The sequence below is a fragment of the Antechinus flavipes genome, chromosome 1 (assembly GCF_016432865.1).
Source record: "Antechinus flavipes isolate AdamAnt ecotype Samford, QLD, Australia chromosome 1, AdamAnt_v2, whole genome shotgun sequence".
NCBI lineage: Eukaryota > Metazoa > Chordata > Mammalia > Dasyuromorphia > Dasyuridae > Antechinus > Antechinus flavipes.
In genome coordinates, this window is record NC_067398.1 from 647413627 (window position 1) to 647439719 (window position 26093).

At 35.3% G+C, this 26093-nt stretch overlaps 1 protein-coding gene and 1 pseudogene across 1 annotated transcript; both read right to left on the reverse strand.

Annotated features, from left to right (window-relative positions):
• Positions 1-2209: 2209 nt before the first annotated feature.
• Positions 2210-7578, reverse strand: LOC127547931 (leucine-rich repeat-containing protein 14-like). Its single transcript, XM_051975058.1, is given in 4 exon segments — positions 2210-2754; positions 2757-2776; positions 4062-4675; positions 7204-7578. Coding segments are annotated over 4 exon segments (1554 nt in total).
• A 34-nt stretch (positions 7579-7612) lies between these two features.
• LOC127547936 (V-type proton ATPase 16 kDa proteolipid subunit c-like) lies at positions 7613-9203 on the reverse strand (annotated as a pseudogene).
• Between the last annotated feature and the right edge of the window lie 16890 nt (positions 9204-26093).

Sequence of the window (26093 nt, forward strand, 5' to 3'; positions counted from 1 at the left end):
GAGTCCCATAGGTTCTGGTCCCAACAGGGTGATATATGGATTCTTTTCTTTTATCTTCATGCTCTGGATCAATTTGGACAGGGTGGCTACAGCTTTCTGAGATCCATGTGTTTCCTTCATCTGTGGAAATACAAAGAAAACCTCAATCCCGAATTATTACCTCAACAGGGCTCCTACACATCCTATTGACATCCTTCCACATCATATACTATGATGGGAGGGCTGGATGGCAGCCTTTAACCTTTTCTGTTTCTCTTCCCTTGAGGAAATATGATGTAGTAAAGAAAAAAATAAGACAGCTGGGGTGTGGGATATGTTATTCAATGTGAGATAATTAATAGTACATTATTAACTTTATGTAGTATATATACTATATGTATTATATAGCATATCGTATAGTATATTAGTATATATATATATATATTAGTATATATATAGTATATAGTATAGTATATATAGTATATAGTATATAATTAACTTTAGTAAGTCTGTTCTTGGGGGACTTCTCCCCATCTTTTTATCAAGAATGACTTTCAAAGTTCTATTCTTAGGTTTTACTTTTCCTGGTTTTGATAAGCAAATTTTTATAATGTTATACAAAGAGAGGGTATCAGAAGAGACCACCTGAGGGCCTTTTCTCTGCATACTTTGTATAAAGTTTCTCTGACTGCTTCCCATTCATTGATTGTGATTTGGGGGCCCACTGAAGAACCAGGGTGTATTGTTATAAATGTGAGGGATGTAGAACACCCTCACCCAAAATGACTACTCAGAGATCCCTCAGTAGAAGGCAGAAAAGTTGTTTATTGAAAACCTCCGGAGGATGAGCCATCCCATCGCAAGATAAGAAAGAGAAAGCTCGCGGTAGGAGGGCTAAAGAAGTAGTAAAGATACATAGCTTTTATACAAGAAATTACATCACAAGTAAGAGAGCATTGAGAAGGGGAGGGGGAGGCATCTAATTGGTTGTTGCTATTCGGGGAGATTGGAATGGAAGGTTTCTCTTTCCCTGAAATCTCCTGATTTCTAGGAAACAGAAAGTCAGGCCTTCAGGCTTAATCAAGCAGACAGTGGTCCATCTAATAGACTAAATATCAATAAATGTCAAATACCAATAAATGTCATCAGCTCAGGTTAAGTAAATATGTTTCTAGCTGGCCAAGACTCAAGTAGATATGAGCCTGCACATATTATACAAGTCATAGGGGAGACACAGAAATAATAAAATACAGAAAAAGAATTCATACATTCCTGTAAGTTCTTCACCTTATCTATTCCCCACATAAACATCCTGTAAAAATGCTTTTACCTTATTGTTTTTAGCCCTTATTCCCCTTTTTAACATGATTAACTGTAAAAGTTAAAGATCTTTCCCTTCATTTTTCAGTCTTTTAACTATTTGCCCTCCCATTGTTTTACGTCTCTGTTTGCTCTGAAAAATGAAAAATGAGCCCTGCTGGTGAGTGGTACTGCTGGAGCCTTCCCCTCACTTAGACTTAGGTCTTTTGTCCTCCAGCTATACAGGGGGTACCAACCACTAGAAGACAACCTTTGGTACCGGTTCCCCATCAGGTCTCTGCTTCCCTTGTGGGCTGTTTGACTCAAAAATCAGTGCCTGATAGAATCAGGGCCCCATATAGAGAGCCCTTTGTTGTGACCAGCACAACAAATGGGCTAGTTGCAGTTGAAAATAAGGAAACAGGGTTGCTGATAATTCAACAATCATTTAATGAGAGAAATCATTTGCTTATATATCTTAAAACAATATGTTATATGAAAAACTTTGTTCTGTAACTAATCCTGGTTTCTCTTGTATATGATCTAACTTTCTGAAGCATGTTGTTAATTTCTGGGGACTCATTCTTTTTTTTTCTGAGACAATTGGGGTTAAGTGACTTGCCCAGGGTCACGCAGCGAGGACATGTTAAGTGTCTGAGGTCAGATTTGGACTTAGGTCCTCCTGATGTCAAGGCTGATGCTCTGTCCACTGCACCACCCAGCTGCCCCAACTTATTCTTATTTAAAGTTCATAATGCCCCATTAATTGTTTATGTTTTCTCATGATTTCAAGCTTAAATGTACTCTTGATTAATCTTAGGAGGAGGGGAACAACCCAGTTACTGAAATTTCTAGATTCCTGGGAGTTCTCTCCACTATCATCATTATATATAATAGCATGACATTCTCCTCATTGATGGTAGTCAATCCATTATCGCAGGTCAAAATAGTTAAGCAAGTCAAAGGTAAGACTAGAAGGATACTCAATGGCAGAGTCTCCTTTTTTGAGTTCCATCTGCTTCATTTCCTTCAGAACAGAGGAAAACTTGTCACTATCAATGTAAGGCTCCAATGACTTTGGAAGTGGACCGTGCTGGGGCAGGTTCTTGCAACAATCTAGGAAGACTGGAACTGATATCACCTTCAGGTTGGGCAATTTGTGCTGGCCTGGACTTAGTAAAATGTACACACTTGTGCTAGATAGTGGGTTGCCACACAGATCAAGATGGGAGAGCCTGGTACAGGAATATAAATAGGACAAGATTTTTAAAAAGTCACTATCCTTGATTCCACACATTGTCACATTCAGCCACTTCAGTGAATTTGAGACTGACTTTAGAAGTTCCAGGAAGGAGTCTAAATGTTTGGTTATATTGTTGCCAGTAAGATCTAGCTTTATAAGATGAATGCTATGTTGACTCCTGGACAGGTAAATTAGGTCTTTCTTTGTCAGAGTGCAGTAAGAAAATTGAAGGTTTCCAGGGAGCATTGTAGACCTCTGAAAATAAAAAAAATTAAGATATGCTATCATGTACCCAAATTCAGAAATCCACTTCTATGTCCTTTCCCATATTTACTTATAGAATGCCTTTAGCTTCTAGATTTCCATCTGTGCTGGTCATATTTACACTTTTGATGGGAGATTTTGGTGCTGACCAAGTTAAGGATCCAGAATAAAAACAAAACACAACATTGAGGAAATTAGCTAATACTGGAGGGTGGGGGGTTGTAAAAAAAAAAAAGTTAGGGTAAATAGTCTATTCAATGACCATCAAAAATGAACCTTTTATGATAACCAAAGAATGCCAAGATGTAGGGAAATGTCTATAGGAAAGAACTTTGGAATAGTTATTCTGAATAAATAAAAAAAATTAATCCTGAAAGATAGAAAGATTTGAGAAAGTTTAGCCTCTCTAGCATCAGAAATATCAGAAGCAGAAATAAACTCTAAGCCAATTGACATCTTATATAGAAACAAATAGAAGGTGTTTATGTAGATTGCTGAAAGCTACTTAACTTCACTTTTGGGAAAAGCTACTACTGTTCCAGGGCTTTGTTCTATGCAACATCTTTTGTCAAGACTATAACAGTAGCACAGATAAGACTTCTCAAAGTATCAAGGTAATGGCTGCAAGGACTAATAAAAAGGTCTTCCATGTATTCAGAAATCTAGCAGTATTGACCAGTGACACCATGAATTCATGAAATCCACATTAATGTGTCTAAGATATCGAAAATATGACATTTAATGATCAGAAGAGGCTATATAAGGCCACTCTAGCTCCTCTTTAAGTATTGTGGCAGTCTGACCTGCCTGATATGTTTTTAAGAGCATGTATTCTGGACTCAGAAGAGTCTTTATAAACAAAGATTTTTTTTGTGGGGCAGGGAACCTGACTTTGATTGAACTTTATTTTCATCTGAAGTCAAAGAAAGGTTGAACATACATAGAAACAGAGAGGTTAGAGGTGAAAAAAATTAAAGGAAATAGGGGCTTTGATATAGACTAATCAAACAAATTCAATTCCAAATATGGAGGGTATCTTGTCATGAGAGAATAAGTAGGCTAGAAAAAGGATAAAAATCCAATATTCGAGGTCTCAACACTGTAAGGAAAGAGAAGTGAAATATAAGCAGTTCATTTGTCAGTTCTCTATCACATCTATCAAATTGACACAGATGACAAAACAGATAAATGATGATAGTTGGAGGGGGTATGGAAAAAGAAATACACCATGTTTTCTCGGTGGAGATGTGAGGGGTCATATCCCTACCTCACTTACCTAAGCAGATATTCCACCTGGTCAGAAAGACAAAGGCCACATAAAGCAATCTCCCTGAGGTGCCTCAATTTGCTCAGTTCTGCAGCAAGAATGTCAATACTGATCTTTAATGTGAAGTCTACCTCCTGTTTTTCATTTCCACTAAAAGAAGGCAGTTTCAAGCTCTGCAAATTTTGGAAGGTTGCAATCTGTGATACAAGGGACCTGATATCCATCAAGATTATCATGCAATGACTTAAATCCATTCTGCGAATTGCCAAAGGGTCCAAAAGAGTCAGAATTCTTACAGCATCATGAAAAAAGATGAGAGCAGTGTAGAAATCTCTGCACTTTAGTTGGAAAGGGCTGTTGGTGTTGTTCTGGAGAGCTTCTGTTAAAAACTCCTTAGAGGATGAACTCACTTGGAGATCTACTAGGAGTTCCACACAAGTTTCTATTGGGAAAGTTGTGAGTGGGGTTTCTTCTGCCAGGTGGTCCCTTGCCTGGCTTTCTGGGACATGTCTCTGGTACTGTAAGGAGTTGTAGACTCTGACTCTGCTTGCTGAGTTGGCCCATAATCTCATAAGTTTTAAATTCCAAAAAATATTTTTATTAAGTAATCCTGTCATATCCAGCTGCTGTAATCCCATGAATGAAGGACAAAAAAAAAGAAAAAAGTCGTAACCTGAGCCAGAAATCCTTGGGAGTTCTATTTATCATGACAGAAAAGTCAGCTGGGTCCTAAATGCCCTCCCCTTCCATTTCCTTCTATTAAGTTGTTATCAAGCAGAGGAATCAATTGGGTTGCAGTCAGGGATTGTCATAGCTGGTTGAATGACTGAGAACAGACTTTTTTCTTTGATCTTATAAATCACTTGATTCTTGAACTCTTTTGGACTGATTGGGTCTTTTCTAACTATAGGCTTTATCCATCTCCACAATGGAGAGGAATGCCCTAGAATCTGACATCAACTGAAAAATAATCAGCTCTCTATTTTTTTCTCCTTAAGTCATATTTGCCCCATAGTGGAAAGAACAGATTTCAAGGTCAGGAAGACTTGGGTTGAAGTCCTGCCTCTGATTTATACCAACTGGGAAAGTTACTTAACCTTAGCTCAACTGCCTAAGACTTGGTAGCAGAGAAGTTGCTAAGAAACATTAATGATGGGAGTTAACTCATCCAAGAGTTATCAGTGTCAGTGACATGTTAGGGTCCAGCCTTCATTTCCATCAAAATTGCTGAAACATGAGGTTCCAAGACAAATCACTTATCTATTTTTCCTAAACTTCCCTATCTCACCCCACTCCAATATTCCCTCTCTCCCTTCCTCCCCTTCCTTTTTCTTCTCCCCTCTCTCTCTCTTCTTCTCCCCTTCCCCACTCCCCACTCTCTCTCACACACCCCTAATCTTACTTCTAAAAAGCTTAAGCTTTCATATACTCAAGTATCTTCTGATATTCTCTCTGGATTCATTCTTCAGTGACTGGAATGTTCCTACTCCCTTTTACTTTATTCATTCCAGTGATAGTGAACTCCCCCAAAACACAACTCTCTCTAAATGTAGATGTCTACTCTCTCAATTCCAATTACCTTGCCAAATATACCAATGTATATAAATACATCTTCACTGACCCTTCTAGAATGCTTTTCCCCCATAAATAACATGCTTAATTACCTTTTACAACTCTTCCTCTAATTTCTTCAATTTTCTGGGACTCATTGAGATGTAGCTCCATGAAACTGCACTGCATTTCTGGCATTGGATTCATTATGCCTGCCTCCTATCTTCTCTCTGTTATTTCTTAAGACTCAGTGGTCTTGGTGGGGAAGTTTAACAACTCTGTTCTTCACTAGCATACTCTTCATACTCATTACTTAGAAACCACTATTCCTTTGAGATTCACAACATCCAAACTGATCATCCAGAATAAATCCTGGATGCATCTACTGACCAGTAGACATTATTCTTCTCACTCCAGTTCATATCTTCATATTAGAAGAGATATTGATATCCTCAGTCTATTCAGCCCCCATTATTTACTCTATCATTCTGCCTCAGCTATTTAGAGGGGATCAACCATAACACTGCCATCACAGCTGTGCTCTAATTTCATAATTATGAAGAGTAATCAAATGTTTAAAATTCATGATTTCCCATCATTCCCTCTCTTCCTTATCTGGTAAATCCTAAACCTTGGGTATGCTGGAGTCAACTGGTTGATTTGTGGGCTTTCAGGATTCCAATCTCAGCATCATCCTTGTCTTTTTCTTTCCCTTATGCTTCATAGCCAGTTTCCCAATTTTCTCAATTCTTTGAACACATCTTTTTTTTGTCTCCCTAAATCCTGTCACATAATCCCTTGCCTTGTTCAAGCTAATAGAACTGTTTGAATAGCTTCTGAATTTTTCTCCTTGCTTCCAGAATCTTCCCATTCCAATCCAAACTCCACACAGTTTTCAAATTAAAACTAAAACCTAAGTTTTATATTACTTCCTTACTCAGTATTCAAGTGCTCCCTACGTTTCTTCTAGGCTGATATATATAAATCCTCAGGCTGAGATTTGAGTTCTCTACAATCTAACTCTCATGTCTTTTTCTAGTCCTTTTTTGTATTTATCTTATTGTCCCAGTCAACCTAGTTTATTAGCAGCTCCCTTCTCAACTGAGTCTTCTTAGAACTGGTTTCCACATTGAAAATATGTTCCTTCTTCACTTTTATTTCATCACTGCTAGCTTTTTTCAAAATCTAGAAAGATGTCATGTATTACCACTCAGTGCAATAATATGTTAGCCCTTATTACTCTAAAAACTTGTCCAATTCTATATTTTTCTTTTTGGTTATCTTTGTTAAATTTGCCCAACTTTGAGTGAAGCACACTAATATTCTTGCAGTTCAGTTAATTTTACCTTAGTGAATTTAGGTGATCAAAGATCTGCATACTGTTTTTTTGCTTAAGATCTTTTCCCATCTCACCCTCACCCAGCTATTAGTGTTTTTTCCATCTTGAGATTGTTTTTTATTAAGTAATTTGAATTTGTGCTGTATCCATTATGCCTTTAAATACTCATGCTAATATCCTCGCTTATAGCTTAGCAAAAGTCAGATGAAATGAATCCACCAGAATCTGCTTCCCAGAATGTGATAAAAGCTTCCTAGGTACCCTAAGGACAAACCTGTTTGGAAGCTGCTGTGAACCACTCACGATTACTTTCCTTATACAGCTCATCCCTCCCAAGATGATGGCATCAATTTTATTTTTGCTTGATTCATTACATGTGAGAGGCCACTGAGACCTTGGACACTTCTTAGAAGAAGTGCAGGAACAGCACCAACATGTCTGCAGCAGCATCTGGAATTTAAGTTGGGAGGAAGGCCACGTCTTCACCAGTTCATGCAGCAGCTTTGTCTTATTTTCTCTGAAAGCCACCTTGAATAGGATGTTATATATGATCTGTGGCATAGATCCCAATATTTTACATGTGGCTTTCTCATCCTTGATCAATTGCTGAGCACTTAGGAAAGTCAGGGAACACATAGTTGGTGTCTGGGGACCTGGGACCCACACAGAATTACCAGTACCTGTCAAAGGGAAATGTTAGAAAAGCTCAGAGTGAATCCTAAGAGCTTAACTGTTCAATCCTATCTCCCCAATACCATTCATCCCACTCCTTGCAATCAGTATCTGTTTTTCTAACATAGTAATCAGTGTTTAATTGACCCACCATTTTTGGAGAGGACACCATCCCTGAGCCAATGTTGGGCTGTGTCTTTCTGATTGTTACTACTGATGTTCTGAAATTGACCTATTCTTGCTACTTTCCCCTATGGACTATGTATTTCCAGATTTCTATTTCTCCACCTTCCAGGTCATTTTTAATAAATCAGTCATCACTTTTTTTAAAATTAAATTTTATTTAGAAACATCACTGTGAACCCTGGCCCTATGCTATACAGCACCATTGGAAACACATGTTCAATATGTTTCCAAGTCATACAGTTTTTAATAATGTTAGGATACTGGAGCAATCTTGAATTTGAAATTGTCACCTCCAAGGAATTCTCAGAACTTGACATTTAACTCCACAGTACAATAACTAGGAGATCCTAGTTTTACAAACAGAGAAGATGCCTTTTGATAGTTATAAAATGCAAGTAAATTGTTCTTGGAGCTCTATGGAAGAAGGTTCATGAGGCATGAGAAGAGAATACTACCGACTTATTGGTGTTGTTGAAATTCTATTTGGCTTTGAAGGATAGCTAGGAGTTCTTTCACAAATGTGAGTGCAAATAATAATATATTTAAGATTAATATATAGCATAGGAAATTGAAAATTCTTGCTCAATAAATGTTATGAACATGTCAAATCTTTATAAATTAACATCCAACAAAGAGAATAATGACAATTCTAATTTATTTTTATACACAGAGTACTAATGGCAAATGGATAGGGAGATTGAATGGCTGCTAGTTGAACCCAGGAGACCTCAGCCCCAGTTTAGGCGCCATCCAATCTGGTGCAGTGCAGCATAGACAGAAGAGTCACTAAGACATTGTGCATTTACAAGACTAACTACCGACTGGACAACTGCACCAAGTGTCTGGCCATTTGCTCTGGAGCGCATTGGGAGAGATGAAGTGGTTCAGGATAAGTTTTTACATCCTACTCTGTGGTTGCAGGGCTAAGTGGGGGTGGGGGGGAGGTGGGGCACTGGGAAGAAGGGGAAAAAGGATCTACTTTGTAGGGAGAGTGAGGGCCACAGTTGGGCTATAGGGCCAAGCACTTCAGCAAAGATCAGACTCATGATCATCCCCACAAATAGTTGGGGCTGCTGCACTGCCCCCAGAACACCAGCATCACCTACAATGCAATGTCAAAGGCAGCTGCCAGCCTGGTCAGGCCCGTGCCGAGACCTGTCCCAGCTCAAGGACTCTTGGTGTCCCAGAGTTGACAATGAGAACAGTCACCACTAGACCACAAACAGTGATGATACCAGCTATTGACAGTGTTAATGATTGACTTCATGATTAGCTCAGGTTGCACAACTGACATGGCTGTACCACTAGTGCCACTTTTTTGCCACAGCAAGAGTGCTGGAGACCATTGCGGCTGAAGTGCCTGCGATGGTAAAGAAGGACACGTATTTCGGACTCTTGGCCATGTCTGCTCAGGTCAGGAGGCCAGAAGGTGGTGGATGGGGAAGAGGAGAGAAGCAAGGGCGTGAGACAGGTATAGGTAAAGGCCTGGAAGGCTGGCATGAATTCGGGAGGCACCAGCCACTTTTCTTTTTGTAGGAGAGAGTACTCCACTGGTAGAGCCCTGACAGAGACCACATTGCTGACTTTTATTGAACAGGCGCAGATATTAGTACCATTCTCAACTTCCAGTATTTTCAATCCTTTCACTTTGAGTTATTATCAATGCTGGGATAAAGCTACCAGAAATATAATTTCTGTCCTCAAGGAGCTCCTAGTTTCACAAATGGAGAAGATGCTGTTTAATAGTTATAAAATGCAAGTAAATTGTTCTTTGAGCTCTATGGAAGAAGGTTCTTATAAAGTAGAGAGTTAAGGGCACAAGAAGAGAATACTGCAGACTTATTGGTGCTGTTGAAGTTCTATTTGGGCTTTGAAAGATAGAATTCTGTGGCAAAAGTGAAGTCAGGAGAAAGACCCACAAAGGTGGCTCTCCTAATAGTCTAAGAGGTTCTAATAAGAGCATGATCCAAAGGAATGGCAGAGGGAAGCCTAAAGTAATAGTTAGGAAAGCTGAAGAAACAGAATCCATAGGTCATGATTGGTTGGCTATGAAAAAGGAAGGGAAAGCAGGATCTAAGACTACTGATAGTGAGAGTTCACTACTGCCAGGGAGAAATAATGAAGTCCAAATGAGAAGAAAATAGTGATGTCTTTTAGACATAGTTGTCTTAAGGAACTAATGAGAAATCAAAAGATTTAAAAATAAAATTGTGACACTGGAATTCAAGAATGCTATTTGGAATAGAGCTATATATGCAGAACTTAATTATTTAGGAATCAAAACAGTTACTGTAAGCTTGCCAAAGGAAAAGAAAAGGGACAAGAAGAAAGCCACAGATAGACTTTTGTAATAATCACATAAAAAGCTCAAAAATTGATTAAGGAATGGAAATGATTAAAGAAATAAAAGAATATAAGCTACTTGAACTTAGGGACAGTCAGTCAGTAAGCATTTAAGAAGTACTTATTCATTGTCAGGTACTGTGCTAAGCACTGAAGTTACAAAGAAATGCAAAAGACATTTCTTTCCCTGGAAGAGTTCTCATTTATTGGGGAAATAATATTCAAAAAACTATGTATAAAAAATTATGTATAGGGAAATTTACAAATAATATAGGAAAAGCACTAGAATTAAGAGGGATTGGGAAAGTCTTCCTGTAGAAGGTGAAATTTTAGGTGCAACTTGAAGGAAGGCTGGAAACCTAGGACACAGAATTGAATAGGGAGAGAATTCCAGGCATGATATACAGTCAGTAAAAATTCCTTGAGCAGAGAGCTGAAGTATCTTTTTTGGGAAACAGCAGAGAGACCAGTATCTTGGGACTAAAGACTATGTGTGGGGAGGCATATAATGTAAAAAAAACTAAAAATATAGGAGATTCAGGTGATGAATAATTCTGAACAAGAAAACAGAGGATTTTGTCATTGATCTTATAGGTGACTGTGAGTGAGTAGTATTTATTGATTAAATGGGGTGTGGAATCACTTGCAGATGTGAACTTTTGGAGCAAGAATTAATTACTGTCAAGAGGCAGTCCCACCAACTTAGTCTAGATATAAAATGAGGTTCTGGGTGTTAACATTATCAGAAGATAAAAATAGGCCATTTGACAAATGAGCAAAGATAGAATCCAGAGAGAATAGCAACAGGTTAGATCTGAGGGGTAAAAGATAGTAGCAACTCAAGGACCCCCATCTTTCAAGTCTGGATGATTAGAAGGGTGTTAGCACTCAACAATAATAGGGACATTTGGCAAAGAAGTTGTTTGTGGGGGAAGGCAGTGAGTTCAGTATTGGACATGTTATCTTTAAGTTTTTTAATAAGACAATCAGTTTGAGACATTAGGCAGTTGAAAATATGAGACTGTAGGTCAGCAAAGAATTTAGGGCTGCTTAAGCAGATTTGAGAATCATCAACATACAGATGAGAATTTAATTCAGGCAACTGATGAGTTCATCAACTACAGTATTATAGAGGGGGAAGAAAGCAAGGTGCAAGACAGAGCCCTGTTGGACACTTGCCTTTAGACGACTTGACTCATATAAAGATCCAGCAAAGGAAACTGAGAAAGCATGGTCAGATAAGTAGGAGGAGAATCAACACCGAGTTGTGCCTTGAACCTAGAGAAAAGAAAGTATGAAGTTAAAAAATGGAGACCTTTTGTAACAAGGGCTTCAAGGAAGTCAAGAAAGATAAGGATTGTGATATGTGCATTAGATTTTGTAATTGAGAGGTTATTAGTAATTGTGGACATGGGTTTTGTTTGAGTGATCAGGTTGAAAGCCAGCATATAGAGTTAATGTGAGCTGCATTCAGCTTTGGTTCATATACACTATTCATCATATTTTTGCCTACACATCAGCCTGCTACTGATTGAAGGTGAAAAAAATGATTTGCAATTATTCAGAATCCACTACAAATTTATGTTGCATAACCTGAACTGAGTTCTCACTGCTACAAGGCAATTCTGTTATTAACTTATTATCCCATTCTCCATAGCTTCTCTTCCAAAACTTTCATTCTTTGTAAAACTTTCCATGACTCTTCCTCCATCCTTTCTTTCAGTTGAGAACCTTGCCTCATATTTCAAAGGAATAAATTGAGACTATTTACCATAAACTCTCTCTTCTCATTTTTTCCTTATCTATCTCTCAAGTGCAGCACGGTACTTTCTCTTCCTTCACTCCTGTTTAATGTAATGAGTATTCTTGACCTTACCAAACTTAACTCCTTCATTTTCCAAGTGATCCCATTCCTTTCCATCTCCTTCAGGAGATTTTTCCCTTCTGTCATCCATACTCTTTTACTTGTTTTGAATATCTCCCTCACAGCTGACTCATTTTCTATTGTCTATAAATTTGCTCCACCTGGATTATTCTTAAAAACTCTCGCTATAGCTTTTTATTCCTGCTAATTATTGTCCTCTATTCTGCTCTTTGTAGCTAAACTCCTTCAAAACACCTCCTTCAGTAGATGCCTCTACTTTTTCTTCTCTCATTCTGTTCTTAATTCCTTAAAATCTGGCTTCTGACCTTATCATTCCATTGAAACTACTCTCTCTGAAATTATTAATATTTTCATTGCCAAATTCAATGGTCTTTTCTTAATTCTCATTCTCTTTGACCTCTCTGCAGTTTGATACTGTTGAATAATCTCCCCTCCTTGAGGCTCTCTTCCTTCAGAGTTTTCAGGCTACAACTCTTTCTAGTTATCCTACCTATCTGATTGTTCCTTCTCTTTCTGTTCCTGGTTCCTTTTTCTTAAATCTCTCTCAGGGCTCTGTCCTGAGTTCACTTGTCTTCTCTTTCTATACTACTTCATTTGGGTTCCCTTTATAGCACTTCACTTGATCTTATCAGCTTCCATGGATTTAATTATCATCTTCATACTAATGATTCTTAAATCTACCTCATCTACTCCAATTATTTTGCTGACTTTCAATCTCACATTTTTGACTGTCTTTCAGGTATCTCAAACTAGATGTTCTGTAGATATTTTAAACTCAACATATTCAAAACAGGACTCATTTTCTTTTTTCCCAAACCTTCCTCCTTCTGACTTCCCTATTACTGTAGAGGTCATCACAATATTTCCAGGCCCTCAGAGTCACTAGGTTGTGATTTTAGATTCCTCACTCCCATGACCAAGCTATTTTGCCACTAGCAAGCTCTCTTTCAACCACAACGAATCAGTAACTTTATTTCTCAAGAGGAAAGGGGTAAGTTGTCAAATAGACTACAATTATACATCCTAGTAATCATCCATTTTGATCACGTGGGATTTATACCAGGGATGCAAGGACAATTCAACATCAGGAAAAAAACCAACCAGATTAAAAACCAAAAGTCACATGATCTGAGTAGCTCCAGAAAAAGCTTTCTGCCAAATTACAATAGTCTTTAATGACAAAAACACTCCAAAATTTGAGCATAGCAGGAGCTTTTTAAATACCATTAGCATGATTTATTTAAAACCAAAGGCAACATTATATATGAAATGGGGAACTTTTTCAATAAATATAAAAGTGAAGAAAGGGTGCTCCCTTTCCTAACAATTATTTATTAAAATTCTGGAAAAGCTAGTTATAGACATAACCCAAAAGAAAAGAATTAAAGGGAGGATAGGTAAAGAAGAGAAAAAACTGTTCCTGTTTGCTGATGATGTAATTGTTTACTTGGAAAATTTCAGGGAATCAAAAGAGATGCTCACTAATACAATTAAGAACTTCATAGAGGTTGCTTGCTTCAAAATGAATCCATAAAAATTGCCAAATGTCTATATGATAATAAATTCCCAAAACAACAATGAAAAGAGAAATCTCATACCAACTATAAAAAAGTATGACATGCAAAAAATGCGGAGATAAACTTTCCAAAGTGCAAAATAGAGTTATATATATTCAATAACAAGAGTTATGATATGGAAGAACAAGAGTTGACATTGCAAGGTAAAGTGAGAGATGAAGTGACAATTGATTGTGATCAAACAAGGGCATTGCAGAGTTGGTGTAAGTGGGTGATTACAAATCAGTGAATAACCATCCTCATGTGTACTGGGGTGAAGTGGAAAAATAGGTGTTGTGAAATGAAATGAGGAAGTTGAAGATCTGAGAGGTTAGGATGTTCAGTATCAATATAAGAGTAGGAATAGAAAAGGAGAGAAAGACTATGAATTTGGCATTTTATTTATGAAAGAAAGGAGTGTGCTCTAGAAGTTCATGGACACAACTACCAACATTTTGATTGGGAAGTAGATGTAGGCTGAGAGAACCTCAGGGGAGAAGAGATGATCTATTAATTATGGTTGAAGGAAAATATGGCAGCAGCAATAGGGAGCAATAGGGAGCAAGAAGTATTCTAACTGTCTCTCCTCCCATCTCAGCCAATTAGAGAAATATTACAGCCAGTGCTAGAAAGAGTAGCTTGGGAGGCTGTATTATGAGGAATTCAAGGGTTTGAATATAAGGAGGCTTGGTAGTCCCAAAGTGAAGTAGTTGAGAGACAAAGTGCTAGATGTCTGGGGTCCCTTGGAGAAAGATGAAGACTTTAATAACAATCAATTAGCAAGGATCTGAGGGCCTCCTGGGTGCTCCTCTGAACCAAGTATATTGATCTGGAGGAATAGAGACTGTATTTGTTTCCAAAGCCCCTGTAGATAGAAGCTTTCTTTTTGGAGAGGTAAGCAGAGAAATAGCAGGATTAGAGAGAATGTGACATGTTATCTGCCAAAAAGAAAGATTCCAGGAGACTTAAGGGCTATTATTTATGAATTGTTATCCTAATTCTGCTTATTTTTCTCTGTCACTTCATGCATTTTTTGCCAAGTTTCCATCCTGACTATAATTACTCATAACCCAATAATATCACATTTCCAATTATGCATCATGATTTCTTTAGTTATTCTATATTATGGGCCAGAACTCTGAACCTGAAACAAGGTGTTAAGTCAGTGGAATTGATAAAGACAATGGTAGTTCAGTATATGTACTTATACTTTAATATCGTTCTACAAGATTCACACCTATGAAAAGAGAGCATAGAAGCTCAAACGCAGCCAGAATCAGAACTGGAAGATAGAGACCATGGTGGCAGTCCTCCTGCCTCCCCCACAGAAACCAAGACACATTCAGGAAGACCTCAAGAAGCTGGCAGACGCAGAGAACAAAAAGGACTGGCAGGAGCTCAAGCTCCCAGTACCAAGGAGAGAGGCCTCTAAGAAAGTTAACTGGGGCCCAGGAAAGGAGACAAGACTTTGAAAGAGACAATAAAGGATTTGAACTTTAACACCTGGCTGTACTTGTGGTGATTACTATACTGAAAGAAAGACTGCTCACAGAGATCCCAAGAAAATTGAACAAGAGAACATTATAATTCTATATCCATTGAGTCCTAACTCTATGTCTTCTCTTCCCTCCTCCCCCCATTACAATAAGTTCTTTGATATATGAGATATTTCAGTGTGTCATTTACTTCCTCATTAGTGGGATCACTGGGTCAATGACTTTGAATTGCTTGGTTATTTTCCTTCCAAAATCCAAATTGATTTCTAGAATAGGTAGTGCAATTTAGAATTATGTATTTCTACATTTCTAACTAAATCTCTATTACTATATCTATGTATAGCAAGATAAATAGCTAGGACACTCAATTAAGAGACAGATAATACTTTCATTTTATAAGAAGCTTTCCTCAAAATAAACCCACTAGTAAAAGTTTATCCCAATTTTAGAGAAGATAGAAACTGAGGTCTAGAGAATTTACCTGACTTGTTCAAGATTACACAATAAGAAAAGGACAAAACTGGAACTAAACTCAAGACTTTTTGAATACAAGTATTGTCAGTCAAACATTCTCCCATGGCTTACTATGAGACAGACATTGTGCTACATGCTAGTGATCCAAAGAAAGGCAAAAGACATTTTTTGTTCTTAGGGAGCTCATGATCTAACAGTAGTAGAAGAGAAGGAAAGAAATAACATTATACAAATAAGCTACATGCAGGATAAATAAGAAATAATCAACAGAGGGAAAGCAATAAAATTTTAGAAGCATTTTTATTTATTGATTTCCAATTACATAAAAAATTGTAATATATTTTTGAAAAATTTAAGTTCAAATTTTCTCTCTTGGTCTTCCCCCACATAATCACTGAAAGGGGCAGCAATATGCTCTCAATTATACATATGCAATCATGCAAAACACATTTCAATATTTGACATATTACATAACAAAATATAAACCCCAAAAAAGGGAAAAATCAAGTTTAAAAAAAGGTCTGCTTCAATTCAGGGGTCATCAGTTATCTCTCTGTAGGAGAATCTATTCATAGATCTTTGGGAATGTTCTTGGCTCATTGCCTTGATCAGAGTAGTTCTCTCTCACATTCAATCATCTTTAAAATATTGTTACCATGTACAATATTTTCCTAGTGTTGTTTCACTTTGCATAATTTCATATAAATCTTCCCAGGTTTTTCTGAAATTCTCCTGCTCATAATTTCTTATAGCACAATAGTATTTCATGACATCTGTAAAATGAGCTAGGAAAATAAATGGCAAACTATTCCAGTATCTTTATCAAGAAAATCCCAAACAGTGTCAAAAAAAAAGTTGAAGATGATTAAAACGACTGAATAACAAGATTCCATTGCAATCATATAGTATGACTTGTTCAACCATTCCCATTTTAATGAACATCCTCTCAATGTTATAAATAGTTTTGTAACATATAGGTCCTTTTTTCTTTTCTTTAATTTCTTTGGACTATAGATCTAGTAGTGACATTGCTGGGTCAAAGGATAGGCATAGTTTTATTGCTTTGTTGTTGTTGTTGTTGTTGTTGTTGCCATAGTTTCATATTGTTCTTTAGAAAGATTGAGTGGACTGGTTAACAACTCTACCAACACCATATTAATGTCCCAAGTTTTGTTTGTTTGGTTTTGTTTTTTTACAACTCCTGCAGCATTTTATATTTTCTACTTCTGTCATCTTAAATTTGGTATCACACAGTCATTTTAAATTTGCATTTGTCTAATCAGGAGTAATTTAGAACCTTTTAAAACATATTTTTTTTTCCCTTGAAAGCCATCTTTTTATATTCTTTAATTATTTCTCAATAGGTAGTGGCATGTATTTTTACAAAAATATTGTCAGTTCCTTACATATTTGAGAGATAATACCTTTATGGAGGAAATGCACTATAAAAACTTCCCTCCAAGTTTCCAGTTTTCCTTCTAATTTTGACAGTTTTAGATTGATTTGTAGAGAAATATTTTAAGTTACACATAGGATTTCAGAAAATATGCTGTATTTTTTACTTTTTATTTCTTTTGTGGTCATAAATTCTTCCCTTTCCTATAGATCTGTTGAATAATTTTTTTTCTGTTTCTCTAACTTACTTATGATATCACCCTTAATGTCAAAATCATTTATTCATTTGACCTTATCTTGGTAAACAATCTATGCTTAATTTTTTTCATTGTCTCCAATAATTTTTGCCAAATGATGAATTCTTATCTCAAAATGTTAAGTTTTTACATTTGTAAAGTAAGAGAGTACTATATTTATTTGCTGCTATAAATTTTGTATCTATTCTATTTCGTTGATCTATTTTTCTATTTTAGCCAAAATCAGAATTTTGAAAATTACTGCTTTTTTATACTGCTAATCCTTTTTTCTTTATATTTTTTATTAGTTCATTTGATATACTTGACTTTTTATTTTTTCATATGAATCTTATTATTATTTTTCTAATTCTGTAAAACATTTTTGGGTAATTTAATTAGGATGGCATTAAATATGTAAATTAGTTTAGATAAAATTATTTTAATATTACTGATCTTACCTCTCTATGATAAATTACTATTCAATTACTTAAATATGATTTTATTTATATAAAAATTGTTTTTATAATTTTAAAAATATAGTTCTTGGGATTATTTTGGCAGGCATATTCCCAAATATTTTATACTGTTTATATTTATTTTCTATAAGGTATCTTTTACTATCTCTTCTTGCAGGATTTTTTGTGATAAATAGGAGTGCTGGTGATTTATGTGGATTTACTTTATATCTTGCTGTTTTGTTAAAATTATCATTTCAACTAATGTTTTAGCTGAGTCTTTGGGATTTTTCAAATATATCATCATATTGTTTGCAAAAAAGATAGTTTTATTACTTCATTCTTTATTCAGATTCCTTCTATTTCTTTTTCTTCTCTTCTTGCTATTGCTATGATTTCCAATACAATATTGAGAATACTGGTGACAGTAAACATCCTTATCTTACACCTGATCTGACTGGAATGTCTTCCTGTTTATGTGCATTACAAATAATATTTGCTGATGTTTTCAATAAATCTTTTTAAAAAATAAATTAAAGGAAAATTCTATTTGTACCAAATCTTTCAAGTGTTTCGATAGAAATGAGTATTATACACTTTGCCAAAAAGCCTTTTCTGTATTTATTGAGATGTTATGATTTTATTTATTTGTTTGTTTTAATAAATGTGCCCATTTATTCAAACCAAGAATAAACATAAACAGAGGAGGTATACAGATGAGAATATATATACATGTACATATTTTAAATAATAGCTTATTATTTTTCAAAATACATGCAAAGTTAGTTTTCAACATTTACCCTTGTAAAACCTCATGTTCCATATTTTCCTCTCTTCCCCCAATTTCTCTCCTCTAGATAGTAAGTAATCCAATATAGGTTTAAAACGTGCAATTCTTCCAAATATATTTACACATTTGTCATGCTGCACAAGAAAAAAATAATACGATTTTAAGAAAACCTTTTATTATTGATAAAATTGTGCTAACAATTTTTTATACTAAGCAATAACCATATTCCTACTATAAATTTCATTTGGCCATAATGTATAGTCTTTGTAATATATTGTGGCAATCTTTTAGTTGGTATTTTACTTAAGATTTTTGCATCTACATTAATGAAATTGGTTTCTAATTTTCTTTTTCTATTTTTACTTTTCTGGTTTAGGTATCAGCATCATCTTTGTTTCATTAAATGAATTTAATAGGATCCTTTCTTTACATGTTATTTCAAATAATTTATTTAATATTGGAATTAGTTGATCTCTACCATATTTGGTAGAATTCACTTATAAATCTGTCTAATCCTGGTGGTTTTTGGGGTTTTTTTTGGAAATTCACTTATGGCCTTTTCAATTTCTTTTTTCTAATATATGCCTATGTAGTTATTCTATTTTCTTTTCTGCTAATCTAAGCAATTTGTATTTTTCTAAATATTCTTCCATTTTACTTAAATTGTTAAATTTATTGGCATATAAATGCAAAATAACTCCTTATAATTGCTTTAAATTTATCCTCCATAGTAGTATATTCACTCATTTCAATTTTGAAGCTAGAGTTTGGTTTTCTAATCTCTTTTTGACAAACAGATTAACCAATGGTATATCTATTTTTTTTTCATAAAACCAACTCCTCGTTTTATTAATTCACTGTTTTTTAAAAACTCAATTTAATTAATTTCATTTCAACTTTTAGTATTTGCAATTTGGTGTTTAATTGGAGATTCTTTTATTTCTTCTTTTTCTAGTTTTTAAAAAATTATATATCCAATTTATTGGTCTGTTATTTCTCTAGTTTATTGATGTAAGCAGCACTGCTTTTGCTATATTCCATGAATTCTGACACACTGTCTCATTATTGTCATTATAATAAAATTATTGTTTCTATGATTTGTTCTTTAATCTACTCATTCTTTAAAATTAGGTTATTTAATCTCCAATTAGTTTTTTCATCTATGTTTCCATGGTCCTTTACTAAATATAATTTTTATTGCACTGTCAACTAAAAAAAGATACTTTTAGATATTTCTGGTTTTCTGCTTTCAATATAAAATTCATATGTTCTAATATATGCTCAATCTTTGTATCAAGAATAGCTGAGGAAAAAATGAATTCCTTTCTATTTCCATTCAAGTCTCCATTTCCATTCAATATTCAGTTTACCTAAAATTCTACTCACTTCCCTTTTTTCTTTCTTTCTTTTTTTGTTTAGTTTAAGTTTGAGAGAAAAAGATTAAACTCTCCTACTCTTAAAATATTATTATAAAGGGCGGAGTTAAGATGGCAGAGAGGACACAGCTTCTTTCTGAGCTCTCCTACTACCCTCACATTAATTACAAAATTCAGCCTCTGAAGTAGTGCTGAACTAGCAGAATCACGAATATTGGGAGTGCAGTAAATTACCAGAAGAAGATAATTTTGAAGATCAAAAGAAGAGGTCTATTTTTGTGGCAGGTGAGGAGAAGGCCTGGTGCAGACAGGTAGAGCACTGAGGCCAGTGCACACTAAGCAGACTGGGGAGAGGTGCAGTCTCCAGAGAGTGGAGATACCATGAAAAAAACTAACACAGTGTTGGCCACTCTGCCCTGGTTGTAAGCCAGTAGATCGGCAGAGAAGTTATAAAATATCCAATATAAACACAAAAAGTAAAGAGTGAACCCCCAAGCTCCAGAGTCTTACAGGACCTGATCATACTCACCCAGCACCGAGAGTGACTCAACGCAATCCCAGTGCAACTGTTGCTGCTCTGCTGCCACTTCGTGCTGCCTGTAGAGGAGGTCTGAAAAGCTATCCTTGCCCTAAAAGCAGATTCCCAACTTTTTTTTTAAATGAGTAAAAAGGCAAAGTGAGCTCTAAGTATAGATAGCTTCTATAGAGAATGAGAACAGATTTCAAAACCTGAGGATACTAAAAGCAGATTAGGAATAGAAAACGGATTTAAAACAGGGTGATACATAGAGAGTAAAAGTAAAAAGCTGGAGCAGAATCTACTATGCTTCAGGTGAAGTTTAAAAAAAAAAAAGCAGGTGTAGTCATCCTGATTTCAGATTAAGCAAAAGCAAAAACTGATCGAATTAAAAGAGATAAGGAAGGAAACTATATCTTGCTAAAAGGTACTATAGATAATGAAGCAATATCAATACTAAACATATGTGCACCAAGTGGTAATAGCATCTAAATTCCTAAAGGAGATGTTAAGAGCACTGCAAGAAGAAATAGACAGCAAAACTATAATAGTGGGAGATCTCAACCTTGCTCTCTCAGAACTAGATAAATCAAACCACAAAATAAATAAGAAAGAAGTTAAAGAGGTTTATAGAATACTAGAAAAACTAGATATGACAGATATTTGGAGAAAATTGAATGGAGACAGAAAGGAGTACACTTTCTTCTCAGCAGTTCATGGAACCTATACAAAAACTGATGGTTTATTAGGACATAAAGATCTCAAAATCAAGTGCAGAAAGGCAGAAATAGGAAATGCATTCTTTTCAGATCACAAAGCAATGACAACTACATTCAATAAAAAGCCAGGGGAAAATAGACCAAAAGATAATTGGAAATTAATAATCTCATCCTAAAGAAGGGTGACAAAGAAAGAACACTGGGAAACGAATGTGAACTATTTGCATTTTTGTTTTTCTTCCCGGGTTATTTTTTACCTTCTGAATCCAATTCTCCCTGTGCAACAAGAGAACTGCTTGGTTCTGCAAACATATATTGTATCTAGGATATACTGCAACATATCTAACATATATAGGACTGCTTGCCATCTAGGGGAGGGGGTCAATGGAGGGAGGGGAAAAATCGGAACAGAAGCGAGTGCAAGGGATAATGTTGTAAAAAAATTACCCTGGCATGGATTCTGTCAATATAAAGTTATTATAAAATAAAATATTTAAAAAAGAACGAATGGGTGAAACAGCAAATCATAGACACAATCGATAATTTCATCCAAGAGAATGACAATAATGAGACAACATACCAAAATTTTGGGATGCAGCCAAAGCGGTAATAAGGGGAAATTTTATATCCCTAGAGGCTTACTTGCATGACATAGAGAAAGAGAAGATCAATGAATTGGGCTTGCAGCTAAAAAAGCTAGAAAAAGAGCAAATTAAAAACTCCCAATCAAATACTAAACTTTTCAAGTTTAGAATTTACTCTAAAAATAAAAGGAGAGATTAATAAAATTGAAAATAAAAAACTATTGAATTAATAAATAAAACTAAGAGTTGGTTTTGGGAAAAAACCAACAAATAAATAAACCTTTGGTAAATTTGATTAGAAAAAGGAAAGTGAAAAATCAAATTGTTAGTTAAAAATGAAAAGGGAGAACTTTCCATTAATGAAGAGAAAATTAGAGCAATAATTAAGAGTTACTTTGCCCAACTTTATGCCAATAAATTTGATAACTTAAGTAAAATAGAGGGATACCTACAAAAATATAGGTTGCCCAGATTAACAGAGAAGGAAGTAAATGGCTTAAATAGTTCCATTTTAGAAAAAAGAAATAAAACAAGCTATTAATCAACTCCCTAAGAAAAAATCCCCAGGAGCAGATGGATTTACATGTGAATTCTACCAAACATTTAAAGAACAATTAACTCCAATAATATATAAACAATTTGGAAAAATAGGGAATGAAGAAGAAATATTTATTGGCTTATGATCATTGACTTTTTGTTTTTAATTCACTATCTTCCCCTGAATATGAATCCAGATTTTCTTTTACATATAGTAGCTATGTATGGTAAGATTCTTTTATTTTAGCTTATTCATTTTTGGTTTTGTTTCATTTTATTTTTATCAGCTTATTATTATGGTCAGATTTTAATTCCTAATTATGGAATGTTTGCCCTAGGTCTTAGATCCTCCTTACTGTTGTTTTCTGAATTGGAGAAGGAAGTGGCAAACTATCTTTCCCAAAAAATCCCCAAATGGGGTCATGAAGAATTAAGCACAACAGAAAATGACTAGAAAACAACAGAGCAGAAAAATGATAGCATCTTATACTTAGAACCTGAAGGAAATAATAGAAATGGGATCTGAATATAAATGATGTAAGGAAAACAAACTCAATACTTTGGGGAGGGGGAGGGCAAGGTCACACATCTAGTAAACCTTTAAGTGTCTGACACTAGATTTGACAGAGCTAGTACTCTGTCCACTGTGCAATATAGCTGCTCCAGTACTAAAACTCAGAGTCAACTTGGGCATATTCATTGCCTTCTGTATTTTTTCTTTAAGTGCCACAAATGTCTATCTTCATGGTAAGATTATATTAGAAATGAGGGCCATCTCCTGTTATTTTGATCTGTATCTTGCTAATAGACCCAGATAGATCCATGATAGAAACTAAGGCTGGTGACTCTGCACAGCCCTTCCTCATATAAATCTATTCATTTGTATGTCATGTAATCACCTCCCTGATGTTGTGGTCCTCTTTGAGAATGAAGTACAAACAATCATCATCACCATCCAGGATTCAATCTCAGGCACTTCTAAACTACAGTTAGCATCTCCAGTGTCACACTGTCTTAAAATATTCTTAATCCCTGCTTTATAGTACTCATTGGGCACATGTTTGTTCCTCTTCCCCCACAGCTGCAGTCTGGGATCAAGTCTGGTCAGCCTTGCTAGTCTGACATCTGGAAACATCAAGGGTCCTTCTTCATCTAGCCATTTGCTTTTGATTAAATGCAAGTATGGAAGGAAAATTGACAATGTAAAAGTTCCTATGGCTATGAGAAGAACGTTCGAGATGAAATTTCTTGAGAGTCTGTTTTCAAGAAGATGTTTCCAGGGCCTGCTGTTTGTTAATTCAGTGAAGCAAGCCTTGAAGTGTTAATACTGCATCCTGGTAAAATTTCAGCCCTGGAGTCTTTTCTGAGATGATTTCAATTGTCTGAGGAAGACAGACAATTTCTTTACCCCTTTGTTTTGTTTTGTTTGCTTCTTACATTAATTTCATGGAGTTTTTCTGTTTGTAGAAGAAATATGGAGATCCTGGAAATTTCTAACTCCATAACCCTCCCAGAATGCATGCAAAATTCTAAATGAATGATTTTTAAAATTCATCTTGAATTTTCATGAATTGATGCTAAATGAAATGAGCAGAACCAGAAGATCATTATACATGGCAATAAGAGTATATGATAATCAATTCGGATGGAATTGGCTCTTTTCAACAAAGACAATTCAGGCCAGTTCCAATGATCTTGTGTTGAAGAGAGCCATCTACACCCAAAGAGAGGACTGTGGGAACCAAGTGTGGATCACAACATAATATTTTCACTCATTTTGTTGTGGTTTGCTTGCATTTTATTTTCTTTCATTTTTTCTTTTTGATTCGATTTTTCTTATGCAGTAAGATAATTGTATAAACATGTATCCATACATTGGATTTAACATTTTTACCATGTTTAACATGGTAAACATGGGGGAAGAGAGGAAAACTGGAACACAAGGTTTTGCAAAGATTAATGTTGAAAAATTATCCATGCATGTTTTGAAAATTTAAAAAGCTTTAATAAAATAAATAATTCTTGAATTCATCACCACTGTGTCAAAGTTGGATAGCATGTTTTGTCATCAATCCTCTGTATTTATGGTTATTCATGGAATTGACCCAGAGTTCTTAAGTTTTTCAATTGTGAAACTGAAAATTGATACCCCATTTTATTTAGATACTTTAAATTTATTAGTTATTAATGATCAACCCACCATATATTAATTAGCTTCCTTTTTATGGAGTTTGAGGTACCTGAAGCTTATAACTTCCTTTGCCTATTGTGAAATTTGAAAATTGATATCATTCTCAAACAATAATTGACTACAGAATATCTGATTAATGTATCTGATCAGAATGAATATTTGTGAACCAAATTCAGACTTCATCATATAGGCCATGTTAGTAAAATTTGTAAAAGTTTAACTTCCCTATACCTATGGGGTAAAATCCAAGCCCCAAAATTCAAATCTGTGGCCTTTGTTTATTATAGGATTAAATGAGACAAACACTGGAAAATCTCATGATGGGCAAACATCCTAAGGATGTTAGTAACTACTTGGTAAGGAAGCAATACAAGAAGCACCAACCAATCAGAAAATCAATGTCTGTATAGTCTTATAAAAGTTGCTCTATTAGATTAAACCTTTACTACTAAGAGATCTTGGATCCAATTTATTGGTATATTGCCTATGCTAATAAGTTGATCAAACTCAATTTTATGCCTCAGTTTCTCTTTATTGCAGGTTTTGTTTTGTTACTATGATAGAAAAATCTGTCATGCCATAGCAACACTATTAACACTAGAATGGGTAAAGGATTCTGGGAGAATGGCAGAGCAGGTCAGAAAATTCCAAGATCTCCAGTTTTTCCATAAACAAGACAAAATTTTGTCTCAAGGCTATCATAGATTGATGGAAAAAACATAAAATTTGGGGGAGAACAGGGGTTTTCCTAGGACAACCTAAGAAGACCTGGAGAAGGGTTTAACTGGTATGAAATGTAGAAAGCTCCAGGCTAGTTCCTCAGAAACAGCAAACCTGAATCACGGGAACTTTCATCTCTGGGGATAATGTGTGGAGTTCACTTCCTACTTTGAGAAGACTGAAGGAACCTTGACTGATTAGGAATGCCAGGTACTGCAGAAACATAACCCTGAAGGAGAAGGAACCAACACAGAGGGAGAGTGCAAAAGCAGTGGGGCAAGAACATAGTTGGCTGTGAGCACTTGCAGGAAAAGGGAAGGTTCTTGATTTGAGGTTCCAGGTTGGAAGGGAAAACTGAAGTGAATCTGGAACTACAATTAGAATTGTATAGGATTTATCAGTATTTAAAACAAAAGATTGCCGGTCATGGAATATATATCAACAAACTAGGTACCTGGTCAAAAAAAAAAATCTATCTAGCAAAACTAAGCATAATATTGAACAAAAAACCCAGATATTCAATGAACTTGCATATTTTCAAGACTGTCTCAATCAAATGTGAACTTAATAAAACATTTAATATAAGAGCCAATAAATATTCATTTCAAGGGACTCAAAAATAAATTGTTCCTTTTTTTACATGGAAATGTAACCCTTATGTTTAATATTGACATCAATAGGTTAAAAAATATTGGGGCAGAGCTGAATATGATCTGATTCTAAAAAAGCAAAACAGTTTAAGAAAAGGTAATGAGTGAGGTACAGAAGAAGAGCTGACAGCGTTGGTGGGGGAAGAAGGGAGTGTTGGTTCTGAAAACAAACTCATATCAAGAATGCTTTGAATAAGAAACAATATATACATCATGAAGGGTATAGCACCCTGAGATTTATAAAGAAATAAGGGGAGAGGGAAGAGGACAATGTAGGGTATAAAAGGGTATTTAAATTAACAAGAATGGAATAAAGTCTGTTCATTAATGGGAGTAGGATAAAGAGAGAAGGAACAGGCAGAGGAAGAT